Genomic DNA, 16,229 nt, shown 5'->3' with positions numbered 1-16,229 from the left:
CCTGCCTCTGCCTCCCGAGTGCTGGGATTAAAGGCGTGCGCCACCACACCCGGCCTCAAATTTATTTTTTAAATTTTTACTTTTTTAAATAAATTTTTTATAAAGGCAGGATTACACCCTAGCCCTGGTTGGCTTGTCATTTATGCTGTAACCCAGGTTGACCTCAATCTTTTGAGCAGTTCTTTTGTACCAGCCTTTTCAGTGTTGTTGTTGGGATTATTTTGAAATCTTTTCACCCTTATAAATTTGAGTTTGTTTTAATTTTATATATATATATGTATATATATATATATGAAATATAGAGCTTGGTAGCTATTAATGAAAGTAATGAAGCTTTGAACTAAAGCATTATGAACTGATTTTTTTTCCCTTGAGACTGGGTCCCTCTATGTAGTCTTTTCTGTTCTGGATCTCAATATGTAGACCAGGCTGGCTTCAAACTCACAGAGGAACAACTGCCACCACCTTTTGAGTGCTGGGTTTGAAGGTGTGTGCCACTGTGCCCAGCTTTATGAGCTAAATTTTGATTTTTTAAAATTTAAACTTACTTCAAGAAAGTAATAGGTGAACCTTTTCCACAGCCAATCAGTATTTTTACTTCTGATTTTATCTTACATATCTTAAGAGAAATGTAGAAATTATTGTTCTAGTAATTTCTGACCCCCTTTCAGACTGATTTGGACTGGTAGAGTGATTTCTAGCACCTTTGGAATGTCCAGCAGGTCATTTTCTGTTCCAAAAGTTGGAGTGTTTTGCTAAGTCAGACCAGGCTTGTTATTTAACATTGAGCTTGTGCATAGTCAACACATTCTCTAGATGCCTTCCTCACAATACTGCTGGAAAATACCCAAGACTTCAGGATTTTCAAATACAATGTTTTATAGGCACTTTAGATAATAGGCTTTGTTTATGAAGCTTTATATGTGTGCTTCAGTTCTGTGCAAATGTTTGTGTGAAGTGGTTCAGTGTAGTTTACTGGATAAAGTAGTGGTCAAGAGCACATGGAATAGTGCAGGTATTTTAGGTTGGGACAATTAATGATGAAGGTGAAAATGGTCTGTTCATACCAGCAGCTCATTCTCTAGGGTGTCTTGCCTTCTAGTTGAGGGAAGACACAGAGTAAAAGAACAATGGCAAACTGACCCCGCACCTCTTTGTTAGAACATTCCGGGCTATGTAGTTACACTCTCCAACAAGTTCTACATCCAGTCTCTTTTACAGGCTTCTTAAGAAAGAAATGTCAGGTCTCATGTTATAGTCATGCAGTCCTGGCTGCTTGGGAGGCAGAGGCAGGAGGATCACAAATTTAAGGCCTTGCTTTTGTAATAGAACAGCAGATTCAAGGCCTGCCTGGATGACACCCTGTTTCAAAATTAAAAAAAAAAAAAATCAAAAAGACAAAAAACCCAAAAACTTCCCAGGAATGTAGCTTATTTAGGCTTGCCTAGCAGGTTTGAGACTTCAAATTCATTTATCAGAAGTGTGAAAAGAGAGGAAAGAAAAAAAGGCCTTTTATATTGTAAAACACTTATTCTCACATAATAAAATCTTGCTTGTAGTCTACTGATAAGTAAAATGCTAGTCAAAAGATCTCTTTACTTTTAAATAGATTATACCTACAACTTATGATTTAATTTTTAATTTTATTATTGTTTTTTTAAAATCTGAAATAGACCAGCGAGAGTGGCATGGTAGCATTTAATGCAGCACTTAGTAGCTATCAGGTAGATTAGGAATTTGAGTCCAGCCTGGGCTGCACATTGGAGACTGATTCAGAAAGCAGAAACAAAACAAGGCTGGCTATGATGTCAGGGATTTGAGCTGCTGTTTGGGTTTTTATGTACTTTACAGTTAGGTCACATGGAATGACCTGGGCAGAAGTAATGCTTAGTTATAAGAATATTACAGAACTCCTGCCTCTGCCATCTTAGATCCTAGGATACTAACATTCATTATTCTCCTTTAAAAGGGATTTAAAAAATAGTTACATGGTTTACATGCATTTGGGTGTCTGAATGAATGTATTATGTGCACAGCATGTGTGGAGTTCCCATGGAGTCCTGAAGAGGTCATCAGATCTTCCAGAACTGGAGGTATAGATGGTTGTAAGCTTCCATGTGGGTTCTGGGAACTGAACTGGGGTCTTCAGCAAGAGCAGTAGGTGCTCTTACTTGTTGAGCCATCTTTCCAGCTCTGGAACCATGTCATTTTGTATTAGGGACTCAGACATCTACTAGAATTGTCTCCTTGGTATTCTGCACCCAGCTCTTTTGGAGCTTCACGATGTTAGGAACTTTGTCTCTAAGTATAATAAGTTATAATAAATGATGCATGATCTGTAACATCATCATTGATTTTAGTTCATTCTATTCTTTAATATAATACGAACATTTCCCATTTTTAACACTTGAAATTGGCATGCATTTTAAAACCAGTTATATGTTAACTTTTAGGGATTTGTGTGTGCATGTGGTACACAAAAATGTGGTAATTTTCTCTCTAGTGTTGGGTACCATATGTAGGCCCTGTACTTCCTAGGCAAACACCCTGAGCACTGAGCTAAAACCCTCAACTCTAAGAGCTGTATTTATATTGTATACTTAGTATTTTCTAAGTAAACTGAGATACCCACTCACATGCCAGATTATTTCAGAATTCATCCCCGTGTGTAGTAGTGAAGAGAACACTAATTTATGTTCCTGTAAACTTGCTGGTTGGGCACCTGTCTAGGTGGGGGATGGACCTGGAGAACTGCTGCTTTGGGGACTGTGCTTGTGTTTGGTTTTGCTGCCTAAAGCGACTACAACTTTTGACCAGCATTTACAGATACACTTGATCTCTTTAGATATGGTTCTACTGCTTTTTGGCAGTCTTGATGGGTACAAAATGGCATCTAACTGTAGGTTTTATGCTTTTGTTGTTGTCAGTGAGGCTGGATTTTTTAAAAATGTCTTTTGGCTTGCATTTTCTTTCTGTGATTTACCTATTGTGCATCATTGCTCATTTTTCTATTGAGTTTTGCCAAACACAGTATTTCATATAGTCTAGGCTAGCCTGGAGGGAACTAGATAGGTAGCCAAGGATGACCTTAACTCTATATCCCGCTTTTACCTGGAACGTTGCAGGGCTTGTAAGCATGAATCATCATATCCAGATGAATAAGGTCAAACTTGTCTGCTTACAGTGTATTCTCTTTCTCTAAATAATATGTAGTTTTTGTATCTTTAGTTTCTCATTTAAAGGTTGATGATTAATTTGTTAAAAATGTAGCATGCACTTTAAACTGAAAGGGATAAAAATGTAAGTCTGTGTGGGCACTTTTGTACACCCAAAGCGTTCAGACATTTAGAAACTCAGATTTCTTTTGACTTCATGGTCTTGGAGTAGATAAGTGGGAATATGTAAAATTTGTATTAGTCCTCTTGAAGGAAAGTCTGTGCTTTATTTGAAGATTAATTTGAGTGAAATGTTCTTAAAGACAAATACAGCATTATAAAAAGTCTCATGCTAAACCACAACTGTTCATTCTTGGAGTACAGTTTGGGGAATCATTAACCAGAGACAGCTCCCTGTCTTTCCTCCCCTCAAGAAGCTCCTCTTAATGCCTTATATATAAGCCATCCGAAGCTCCATGCTGAGATTCTCTCTCAAGACTCAAACAGGGCAGGCAGCATCCCGAGTCCTCCAAAACCAAAAATCAAAGCAGGACATGCTCTTCCAATTCCTTAACTTCCTTTTTCTTTTTTTATTGTTTGTTTGGGTTTTTTTGTTTTTGTTTTTGTTTTTTTCTTTTGCATGGTGTGGGGTGAGGTGGATAACGACTCTGAACTGAAAGAGTCGGCCAGTTTTGTCTGTAGGAAGCACACAGCAGTTTTAGCACAGTGGAGCAGATTTGAAAGTGTCTTGTATCAAAGTTGCTGTGTATTGGAGGTTGATTTTGCACACCTGACTCTTCTGTCCCCACTTCGCTAAATGCTGAGAGTATGGGTATGTGCACCCATACCAGGTTCTGTTTTGTATACAAAATTTTAAATCTAGAAATGAAAGACAAATTAATAATATTCAATTTCTTCTGCCAAAAAACTATTGTTATCAGAAGCAACAACAGTTTCTCTAGACTTTATAGTCACAATAAAAGTTTAGGAAATTAAAACTCTGTTATCTTTGAAATGCTAGAACTTTTGTTTTTAAGATGAGTCTTGGCTAGCCAGAATTTTGTCTTGTACACCTGGCTTGCCTCAAATAATAGATCTCCTTGCTTCTTCTGCCCAAGAGCTGTCACTAAAGGTGTTTGCCACGTGCCCAGCATCTAGTATTGTTTTGTAGAATCTAGTGTGTGTGTGTTGTGGTGGAGGCATGCTTGTGGGGGTCAGAGAACATCTAGCTCTCCCCTGTGTCATCAGGCTTGGTGGGTATTGCCTTCACCCACTGAGCCATCCTGCTGGCTCTCAAATGATAAAACTGTTAAATGAATTTAACTCAGATAGCTAGGCCAAACCTTCTTGCTTCATATAAGTGAGATGGTGTAGAATCAGACTAATAAAACATTGATAACCTCTCTGGTTGTAGAGAAGACATTGATAGTCTCTGAAACTGAATAGATTCATTCACTAGGCCCCTCCTGCCAGAGTAATCAATAAAAGCTGAGAGGCACTCTCTGACAAGGGCAGTTGAGCTGTAAAGAGAGTAAGAACCAGGGCCGGCTGAGTTGTCCTGAGTTGCTCCAGGGTTCCAGTTCTGTGAGCTCTCACCCATGCTGGGGTGGGCTTTGGTGCTGCAGCTGTCTGTGAGCATTTCTGTAAGTAACCCCTCATCTGCAGTCCTGTCAATAACCCAAATAAAACTCTGGTTGACCAAGTTGGACTTTGTTCCTTATTCCTATTTGTTGTTTGGTCTGTTGTGAGCACCCTGTTGGGGGGAGCAGATGTGTGCATAGTTTCTTCCTGGGAAAAGTGTTTGTCACACAACATACATTTAACCTCATAAGGCAACTTAAATTGCATGCTTAATTTTCTGTTCCAACCTCTCTTCCTTTAAAGAGACAGTAAGTTCACTTATCAGTGAATCCATATCTACTTATTTTCATATTAGAAGAGTTGTAGGTGATTTTTTTTTTCTTTTTCGTTTTTGAGACAGGGTCTCTATGTTGCTCTGGTTGTCCTGGAATTTGATATGTAGGCCAGGCTGGCCTTGAACTCACAGAGATCTGCTTGCCTCTGCCTCCTGAGTAGAGTTGATAGGTTATTAAGGTTAAAGATGTAATTCTTTGATCCCAGCACCATGAGGGGCAGAGGTAGGTGGCTCTATATCAATTTAAACCCTGCTTGGTATACATAGCAAACAACAACATACCCCCTTCTCCCCAAATGGAAGCAACTCTAGTGTCCATCCATGGATGAATAAAATGTCATATATACATGCATGAAATACTATTTAATCTTGTTTGTTTTTGTTTTTGTTTTGTTTGTTTGTTTGAGACAGGGTTCCTCTGTGTAGCCCTGGCTGTCCTGGAACTCACTTTGTAGACCAGGCTGGCCTCGAACTCAGAAATTCTCCTGCCTCTGCCTCCCAAGTGCTGGGATTAAAGGGGTGCGCCATCATGCCTGGCTACTATTTAATCTTACAAAGAAAGAAAATCTGGTTACGTGTTAAGCATGGATAAATTCTAACATTATTCTAAATCATAAAATGGGCAAATGTGGGTGCACTTATGAGGTTTATTTTGAAATCAGATTCATAGAACAGAAAAAAAAAGGTGGTTACCAGAGTCCTGACATAGGAGGACGGCTTGTTAGTGTTTAAGGCAAAAGTGGGCTAGTGTTGGGAGGTAGGTGAGATATATATATATATATATATATATATATATATATATATATGAATGATATGTATCAACACACATATATATGATATGTATCATAAAGGAAGATATTTTATAAATGATTTGGATAAGTGGAAGGAAACTGAATAAGGAAACTAAGAAACTATTGACTTATATGTTTGTCTCGTTATTTAATTAGCCCTTTAACCATAAGGCATAGATAAGTTTGACAGAAATTTTTTCAGAAGTTGAATTTGTTAGCAAAGCATTTCTGCTGTGGTTCCTGCTTTGTTTAGTAGACCCCATATTATGTGTAAGAAGAAACATATCTTATAATAGTTCACAATGGCCGGCCGAATCCTCATCTGTGGATGTTCATGTTGCTTATATTACTGGTTACTTGTTATATAAGGTAGGGTTTAGATAGAATTTCAGGTTAACTATAGGATTAGGGTAAAACCCATGCCTATCTACACAAATTTATTGCTCATTCTTAGGCTGGAGACTTCCAAGGTACAACCAGATGCAACCAGATTTGTTGAAAGCTTTCTCTCTGCTCCAAAGACAGCACCTAGTTGTGACTTGGGATGGTGGAGGGGCAGTCAAGTTCCCATTTATGAAAGGGAGCACTCACAGCCTAATCAATCCAAAGCCCCCTTTGTATTTTTGAGGTCTCACTCTGTAGCCCAGGCTGGCCTTGAACTCATGCCATTCTCTCTGCCTCAGCTTCCCAGCTTCTATGATTACACTTGGTGGGGAGGGAAGGTTTCGGTGTACTTTTTTGACAGGGTTTCTCTGTAGGTCTCTAAGTCAAAGGGCCACCTGCCTCTGCGCCCCCCACCCTGCCCTCAATGATTAAAGGAGTGGGCCACTAAGCTTGGTTCAATGTACAGATTTTGAGAGTCTGTAAACATAAATATTCAGAACAAAGTATCTGAGATTCAAGAGCTGGGTGTGGTTGTGTACACTTGGAATTCTTCACCTGGTTTGGAAGGCAGGAGGATTGCTGTGAGTTTGAAGCTAGCCACAGCTACAAACAGAAAAGATTCTGAAGAGAGTAAGCTTAATGGCTGCTTCATTAGGAGCCTTATGATGCTCCTACGGAACAGTTGTAGGTAGCTGCCATGTCAAAAAAGTAGTCTTTCAAAACGACATTCTAAGTCTGCTGATAAGGACGAATGTCAAGGACATGAAGAGGATAGCTCCAGAGTACAGCCTTGTTTATAGTACAAGGAAAAAATGATGTAGTGTTATACAAAAACAATGGGTTGGATTCCATGGTGTTCAGTAACTGTTAAGTATACAGCAACTGGTATTAATACATGATTTTTATATTTGTCATTTTTGATCTATGGGTATGGATTATAAAGGTGTTTTAAAAATTAGTATCATGGGAGAGAGTTAATATTGAGTCTGTGACTGGACTACCTTACAAAAATGCATAATATACAAGTTTGACATGTTTAGAAAGAGTTCTCAATTAGGATTATTTTGTTAAATTAGCTGGGTATTTAATCCTAGTACTAGGGAGGCAGAATCAGATGGATCTCTGTAATAGGGAGTCCCATGTCTGTCACAGTTAAATAGTGAAACTCTGCCTTAAAAATGTGGTAAATTAGTGCAACTTCAGAATTGCCCCCGGAGTAAAGGTATAGGATAGATGCTGGAGGTTTGTTTGTTTGTTTGTTTGTTTGTTTTTTAGCAATGAACTTCCTTAAAGGTTTAAACCCCAGAGTTTAATTTTGTGAATATAAAGTCTTATCTATCTGTGAAGTTTGTCTCTGACTTTATAGTAGGGCAGCTTGGACATTGGGCAGGAATCGTTGGAAGCTCTGTCTTGGGCGGTGCATTTACTTTTTTTTAAAGCATCATAGTTTTGAGATCAATTACTTGGTCCTTTTGAGTTTTGGTTTTCTTTCTTGCCTTTCTTTATTATTTATTATTATACATAAGTACACTGTAGCTGTCTTCTGACACACCAGAAGAGGGCGTCAGACCTCATTATGGGTGATTGTTAGTTACCGTGTGGTTGCTGGGATTTCAACTCAGGACCTTTGGAAAAGCAGTCAGTGCTCTTACCTGCTGAGCCATCTCGCCAGCCCTGAGCTTTGATTTTCTTATTTTAATTTTAATTTTTCTGTGTGCATCATGATGTGTGTTTGTGTGCCTCTCTGTGTGTGTGTGTCTGTGTGTGTCTGTGTGTGTAGACAATTTTGTGGAGTTGGTTCTCTCCATCTAGCTCCTGTAGGTTCTGGGTATTGAATCAGGGTGCTAGCCTTGTGCAGCAAATGCCTTTATTCACTGGACTTGAGTGATCATAAGAGCAAATTTTCCAATCAGATATCAGTATCATTAAGCCAAATATTATAAATCATTCACTAAGCAGTTGCATAGTTATTCCCCCATCGGTTATAGCTCTTTCTAATATTTTCCAGTTATTATTTTATATTATAGATAATTGTATACTGTGGTAATTATTTCTGAGATAAAAAGAGTTGAAAGTGGTGATATGTTAAAGTATGAGACAACACAGTTAACACATAGTTTAAAATTGGGTGGATAAAGGTAATTTGTGTGTCTATGATGTATATGTGCAGTATATTTGCATGTATATGCTCGAGTGTATGCTCATGTGAATGTGTGCATATGTACATCAGAGGAGGATGTACATGTCCTGATGCATCAGTCTTCTCCTTACTCCTTGACCCTGGGGGCTTGCAGTTTCAGTTCATTGCCAGGCCAGCAAGTCCTAGCCATTCTGTGTCTGAAGGCCCAGCATTTTACATGAACTCAGGCTCTCATGCTTGCATCTGAGTGCTTTACTCAATAAGTCATCTCTGTGGCCTACTAAAAATATTTTGAAATTAACAGAACCATCCAAAATTTATTGAATAGACACTTTAATTCAGATTTCATGTGAAAGACATGTGCATCCCGACAGTTACAGTATAGTGAGTGATTCTAAAGGAGAAGACTGGGGAGTTATTCTGAATCTCAATGCCTAGCTTTTCTTGGAGGTGTGTGAGGAGTATGTGCGTGATGTGTTTCATGAGAACATGAGCAAGAGAGTACTGCATTATTTGGTCAGCTCTTAGAGTTTGTAGTGTGCTCAAGGGTAGATGCAGAGAAGGATATAACTAGAGAGAACCTGTGGGACTTTGTGTGCAAGGAAAGAACATGGAACAAGTAATCAATGCTTTTGTCGAGTGACGCTTTCGACTTGTGTTGTATGTTGTTCTATGACAGACTAGTTGGAGGTAGATTAAATAACTATGTAATTAATGTGTTTTGCTTTGTGGCACTAAGGATTTATTTGTGTGTGTTAAGTTTATGTATATGAATTAGCAGTTGTTGGATTGTATATTACATGAATTCTAAGTTTATAAAAATAAGGTCATAGGGAGAAAAGTCAGCTGTGCCAGTAACATGTTAAATACCCCTTTGTATCTGTTACACTGGAGTCAGATACTATTTATAAAACCATTGTATGTTTGATGGCTGTGTAGATGGAGTAAGAATAAAATCCATAAAAAGTCATTTAATGTTTGGGAACTTGGCAGGATGAAGGGAACTGGGTAGAAAGCCATTAAGTTGTCTTTATAGTGTAATGAATACCCTTTAAGATCAAAGGGTATTTGGCAAGTAGAATATAAGTTCAGAGCTGTTCATGAAAAGGATGGCCCTTTTAAATTAATCCCTGTATGTATATACATTCTTAACATGCATAGTTGTTTCTTCCCAATGATAAACTCTGTTGGCTGGCTCATCATTTCATGGGTGTGAGGTGTATGCATGGATCAGAGTCCAGGGCAAGATGTCAGGTATCTCCTATTAGTCTCTGCTTTGTTACTTTGAGGCTAAATGTGGAGTTCTCATTTTTCATGGAGGCTGGAAGCCAGCAGGCCCCAGCAGTGGAGTTACAGGGATGCAAGGGACCACAGCCAGCTCTTCCAGGTTGCTGGGCATGAGCAATGGTCCTCACGCTTGTGCGAAGCTGTTCCTACTGCTGCACTGCCTCCCGAGCTGCTGGTTCATAAATTATATTTTGATGAGAGAATATTTTTGCCACATGTGTGCCATTTGTTTAGGGAGTTGTACTTTTCCTTTCACAGGGAAAATGATCAGTACAGTTTCTATTGCACATCCTGGCTATTTAGATATTCACTAAGTATTTCTCCAAATTACTAAAATATTGAAGAACTAATGTAGAGTTATTGGAGATATTACCTCCTCCCAGGGGAAAAATCCTAACATTTCTTTCCTTTCTTTTTTGCAGGTATGGCCTCACAAGTCTTGGTCTACCCACCGTATGTTTATCAAACTCAGTCAAGTGCCTTTTGTAGTGTGAAGAAACTCAAAGTAGAGCCAAGCGGTTGTGTTTTCCAGGAAAGAACCTATCCTCAGATCCATGTGAATGGTAGAAACTTTGGCAATTCTCATCCTTCCACGAAGGGTAGTGCTTTCCAAACAAAGATACCATTTACAAAGCCTCGAGGACACAGCTTTTCATTGCAGGCAGGTGCCATTGTTGTCAAAGACACTGCCGGTGCTACAAAGGTCCTAGCAGCTCAGGCGCAGCAGGCTGGAGTGGAGGCACGGGCCGTGGTGTGGAGAAACAGGTTACATTTCCTAGAAGGTCCCCAGCGATGCGGGTTAAAGCGCAAGAGTGAGGAGGAGTTGGAGAATCACAGCGGCGCGATGCAGATTGTTGATGAACTGTCCATACTTCCTGCAATGTTGCAAACCAACATGGGAAACCCAGTGACAGTTGTGACAGCGACCACAGGATCGAAGCAGAACTGCACCAGCGGGGAAGGCGACTATCAGTTAGTGCAGCATGAAGTCCTATGCTCTATGAAAAACACGTATGAAGTCCTGGATTTTCTTGGTCGTGGCACTTTTGGCCAGGTTGTCAAATGCTGGAAGAGAGGGACAAATGAAATTGTAGCCATTAAAATTTTGAAGAATCACCCTTCGTATGCACGTCAAGGGCAGATAGAAGTGAGCATCTTAGCGAGGCTCAGTACGGAGAACGCTGATGAGTATAACTTTGTGCGAGCCTATGAGTGCTTCCAGCACCGGAACCACACCTGCCTGGTCTTTGAGATGCTGGAGCAGAACCTGTACGACTTCCTGAAACAGAATAAATTCAGTCCCCTGCCCCTGAAGGTGATCCGGCCTGTTCTTCAGCAAGTGGCCACTGCACTGAAGAAATTAAAAAGTCTTGGTTTAATTCATGCTGACCTCAAACCAGAGAATATTATGTTGGTGGATCCTGTTCGCCAGCCGTACAGGGTTAAAGTGATAGACTTTGGATCAGCCAGTCATGTATCAAAGACTGTTTGCTCAACGTATCTTCAATCTCGCTACTACAGGTAGGTGGCAAATAATTTTTGGCTACCTAACAAACGCTGAGTTTCTGCTAAGTGAAATTTGATAAGTGCATGTGATGAGAGAGACTGCTTCTTTGGTTAAATAAGGAAATCAATAAAATCTCTTTAGGTTTGAGGTTGAAAAAGATGTGAAAAATCCAGGCATAAAAAAATTACTTTAAGGCCAATAGAAATCTCCAGTAGTTTCATGCTAAAGATAGCTGCTCTTTTTTAGTTTTTTGAGACAAGATTTCTCTGTGTATCCCTGGCTGTCCTGAAGCTCACTCTTTAGTAGATCAGGTTGGCTTCACACCTGCCTGCCTCTGTCTCCCAGGTGCTAGGACTAAAGGTGTGGGCCACTACCACCTGGAGATATCTGGTTATTTTTATTATTAATGGGAGATAGGAGAGAATGATGCACAAATAATATGAAACACGAGTCTTTTAAATGTTGGAAAGTATTTTTGAAAGTAGTTTCTGTATATTTCTTGGAGCGTTTCAGTGCTTGGAAGAAGTAATTTTTAATTTTTAAAGTTTTATTTTTTTACATTTATACATTCATTTTCATTTCTTACATTTTATTGTGTGCTCGCTCATGTGTATGTGTGTGTGTGCGCGCGCGCATACATGCCATGGTGGACATGTGCGAGTCTGAGGATAACTTTTGGAAGTCTGGTTTCTTCCCTTTACCATGTGGGTCCTTGGGATTGAACCAGGTTCTTAGGCTTTGTGACAAATGCCTTTACCTACTGAGCCATCTGTCTGTTCTTGGAGAAGTCATTTAATAAAGACATAGTCTCATATAACAACATTTAGAAAAGTTCACACCATTATTCTGATTAATGACTTAAAGATTTACATGTATGTACATAGCTTCAACAAATTTTTCAATCTATATGCTATGAGTAATGATATCTTAGTGTTGGTGCTATGTGTGGGAAAATTTGAGAACTGGAATAATTTCTATTCAGCTACTGACTGGTTCCATTGTCAAGACTTAGTGTAATGCTAGTCTTAGTAGTGTAGTCTCAGTCACTAGCTAATGCTTAGTAAGGTTCCTCTGTGAGCATGAAAATGTCTTTGAGTTCATAGTTTGAATCGCCAATTCCTAGGTTGGGGAATGTGTTGTTGTATTTCACTTGAGTGCTGAGATGTTCTTGGTGTAGTCCAGAGTGCTGTGTTCTCCAGCACAGTGGGGGCAGGCATAGGAGCAGAACTGGCAGAGGAGTGCTTGTTCACAAGTCACTAAACAGATAGAAATGCAGGTTGTGGTCAGAGGTTGCTACAAATAGGAGGGTTATAAACTTTGACCCACCGAGGGGGTAGCTGTTTTGGGATGCCACATCTGCCTTTGTGCTACTTTTGATTTTCCTGATTAGTCTTCTGAAACCGTGCTGTAATGTCTTGCATAGATAAGGGGTGAGTCAGTCAGCTTCTACATACAGAACCAAGCTTCTACATACAGAAACCAACTCTGTATGCCTAGCTATATTAGTAGGTGATCAAAAGGAATCCCATATTCATATAACTTAGTAATAATTAAGTTTATTGACATAAACATTAGGAAATGCCGTCTGATTTATTGTTAGTATATTTAGTATACCTAGTATTAGAGTTGCTGAATGCCATTTTTAATGCTGTTTTTAAGATGTGGGATTTGGAGGTACACATCTTTAATCCATAGTGAGGAGGCAGAAGCAGATGGGTCTCTGAGTTACAGGCCAACCAAGGCTACACAGTGAAACCCTGTCTCAAAACACACACACATACACACACACACACACACACATGAACACAAACACACACACAAATGAGAAAATGAAAAGGCAAATCCAAAATGGCACTAGAGCCACCTTTTCAGTGGATGAAGGATGGTTTGCTGCTGCAGCAGGCAGCAGATGTCGCCTATGTTCATATACTTAGATTTACTGGATCCTCTGTCCTCCCAACTGCTCCTTTCCTTTTTTAGTTTACTGAAATATAAGATTCAACTTTAGCTGTTTTTTTCCCCCTCAGGAATAAAGATTTTGAAATCGTATTCAATTGCATGGAAAGAAAGACTAGTAGTGCTTTCCCGACTCCTGTCCTTTCTGTCACAGACTGTGGGCTCTTCAGTAGCCAGCTAGCATATTATATAAACTGCAGCTCCAGCTGCCTGCGCCCTATATTTAGTTCACTCGTTAGTAAGTGACTTCATTATATTTGGGTCCTGCACTATTTCCATGTCAGATTCTGTGCTATGTGATATCTAGTTTCCTTTTTATTACCGAAATGTTTGGGAGGAGAGTAAACAGAAACATTTTATACTTGAGAATGAGTTTCTATTGGTATATTAAATGTTTCAGAACAGAATCATTTAAAAAACCTAAATATGATCCTGTTTTCTTTTCTTTTTTTTTTCCCTTTTTGTTTTGTTTTGTTTTGAGACAGGGTTTCTCTGTGTAACCCTGGCTGTCCTGGAACTCACTTTGTAGACCAGGCTGGCCTCGAACTCAGAAATCTGCCTGCCTCTGCCTCCCAAGTGCTGGGATTAAAGGCGTGCGCCACCACCGCCCAGCTTTTTTTTTTTTTGTTTTGTTTTGGTTTATGATCCTGTTTTCTAGCATTAGGTCTTGGCATAAACATTAGCCTTTATGTTGAGAAAGGAAGAAAATTCGGAATAATTGCTAAGTATAACTTCTATTTTGAGTTCGGGTTAATATTTACCTGGCTTTCAGAAGCTGTACAGAGCTAAGATTAGTCACAGGTTCTGAGTGTTGAGAGTTTAAAAAAAAAAACCCAGAAGTTTGTATTTAATAAATAAAGCTCATGGTTATGTTTTGGATGATTATACATTCATAAAGTACTGAAAATGGGCTTGATGGCAGATTTAAGAGGTAGACTAGGCAGTAAATATTAAGATAGATTAGCAAAAATGCAGTGCAGTTCTTAATTAGGTTGTGCTGAGTCTTGTCTATTTTTACATGAAAATGGTGGCTAGCGATGACTTTATTTCAGAATTTGCACATCATTTTTGCAGCCTTGCTGCTTTTGTCTTAGCTTATGACAGGGTTCCTTAGAAATTGGATTATACTTGATTTTTCTGTTTAAAAGATTCTGTGTGGTTAAATGGTAGTATAATAAATATTTTAAGATCTATATCCTAGTTTTTAAGGTAAAGAATTGATTTAGACACATATTCATGTGTTACCCGTTTAAACTCTGCAACACAAATGTAGTAGGGATATCTTAAAATAGACGGGGTAGCGGCCAGAGATTGTTGCCTACTATAGATGGTGAGGCTGTCTAGCTCCTGCAGTGATGGAAGCCAGAGCATGCTAAGGGCACTGATTTGCTCAAGGTCAGCATGTTCTAAATTGAGCTGCCTGAGTGTGCTTTCTGTCAGGAACACGTAGGGCTTTTGAATGTGGAAAGCTTTAGCAGCAGAAGGTGCTGTATTTATGAGGTGTGGTGGCAATATTCAGGTCATGACGTTCTTTTTTTTTTTTTTTTTAAATATAGAATTTTAGCCTGTGGGTCTCAGCTATTTCAGAGCAGAGACAGAAAAGTGGGCTATAAAGTAACCTGCTTAGCAGGAAATATATGTTGCTGTACTATGACTTGATAATTGCCATTGGAGTAATGCATGCTCTGTAGGAATGCAGGGAAAAACGCAGCGAGACTGCTCACCCAGCTGTGGTCCTCAACTCAACTTGTTACTCCTGTGCTAGTACAGAAAGGTGGAGTGATGAGTGGTGAGATGGCAGATCTTCTTTAGAGCACACTCTTTTTGGACCCAGAAGTTTCAAAGGTAACATTCCTCTGACATATAGAAGGCATATAGAAAGACCCGTTGTAATTGATACTTTATATAGGTTACTTTACTTCTTGATTTATTTTTTATTTATTTTTTTTTTTTTTTTGAGGCAGGGTCTTACTATGCAGGTCCGGTTACATTCTATATAGATTAGCTTAGCCTTATAAACATGTGACTCTCCTGCCTCTGACTCATAAGTGCTAGAAGTGTGCCACCAAACCCAGGTAGGTTACTTTAGAATAGTCTACCGTGCTTCTGCACCATTTCATTTTTGTTTTTCAAAGCATTTTTATTCTCCTCTGTTTCTCACCTCTTGCTCTCAGTTTGAGAGTTAGGGAGTGAGAGGAGAAAGACTTGCTCTGTGAGCCTAGAATGGCCCAAGAATTACTCTGTAGCCTGGACTGGTCTTGAGCTTCATTTATTTAAAGCGTACAGTTCCATGGCTTTGATTATAGTTGAAGTTGTAAGTTGATGAATTAATTTTAGAATGCTTATGCACCCTCCAAAGAACACGCCCCACCATTGTTCTCCAGCCTCTCATCTTCCTGTCTCATTCAACGGCCAACCAAGGTCCATCCATGTTATAGCATGCATCAGTAGTAGCACGTATCCCTAGTGTTACCAGTGAGTTCAAGGTACCAGTGAAAAGAATAGAAATTGTCAGTGATTAGAGCCTTTTCCTAAAATCCTTAGTGCCTCTAAGGTGGGGTGCATTGTGCTGGGTGCATCGGCTAGCACATAGACAGCAGTGTGATAAGAAGCTGTGCAAGGAGAAAAGGGGAGAGCAGTTTTTATTCTTTTATACTTCTTTTTCAACTTTAATTTTTTCAGTTTGAAATAGTTTTAGATATATAAAATACCAACCTGTTACCTTCTTAGTTTTCCTATACACACACATACTCACACACTGTCACTCACTCACTCACTCACACAGTTTCAGAGACAGCCCCTATAACCCTAAATCATTCAGTGTACTCCTAGATTACAAGGATAATTTTGGGCCAGCAAGATGGCTCAGTAGGTAGTTACTTGCCAGTCTTGAGTTCACAACCTTGAATTCAGGGAAGAGCTGAAGAGACTAGATTCCTGAAGTTGTCATTTGACCAGCATATGCATGCCCACTAACACATCATTTGCACACTATAACAGCAACAACAACAACAACAGCAATAATAGTAATAATAATTTGTAGACATTCCTTGAATATAGATTTCAGTGAACTTATTTTACCTATTAAAACATT

At 39.2% G+C, this 16,229-nt stretch overlaps 1 protein-coding gene across 4 annotated transcripts in view; it reads left to right on the top strand.

Annotated features, from left to right (window-relative positions):
* Window positions 1-16,229, top strand: part of Hipk3 (homeodomain interacting protein kinase 3) — a 67,540-nt gene that overhangs the window by 11,551 nt on the left and 39,760 nt on the right. For 3 of the 4 annotated variants that reach the window (XM_021180708.2, XM_021180724.2, XM_021180715.2), the window contains exon 2: window positions 10,095-11,193. In XM_021180708.2, coding sequence (XP_021036367.1) covers window positions 10,097-11,193 — 1,097 coding nt within the window. In that variant the 5' untranslated portion in view covers window positions 10,095-10,096. Of the gene's footprint in view, window positions 1-10,092; window positions 11,194-16,229 lie in introns of those variants that run through there. The other variant, XM_029470135.1, reaches the window with a different exon arrangement.

Source organism: Mus caroli, chromosome 2 (genome assembly GCF_900094665.2).
Source record: "Mus caroli chromosome 2, CAROLI_EIJ_v1.1, whole genome shotgun sequence".
Lineage (NCBI taxonomy): Eukaryota > Metazoa > Chordata > Mammalia > Rodentia > Muridae > Mus > Mus caroli.
Note: the sequence above shows the minus strand (reverse complement) of the source record. Positions and strands in the feature narration are given on the sequence as shown.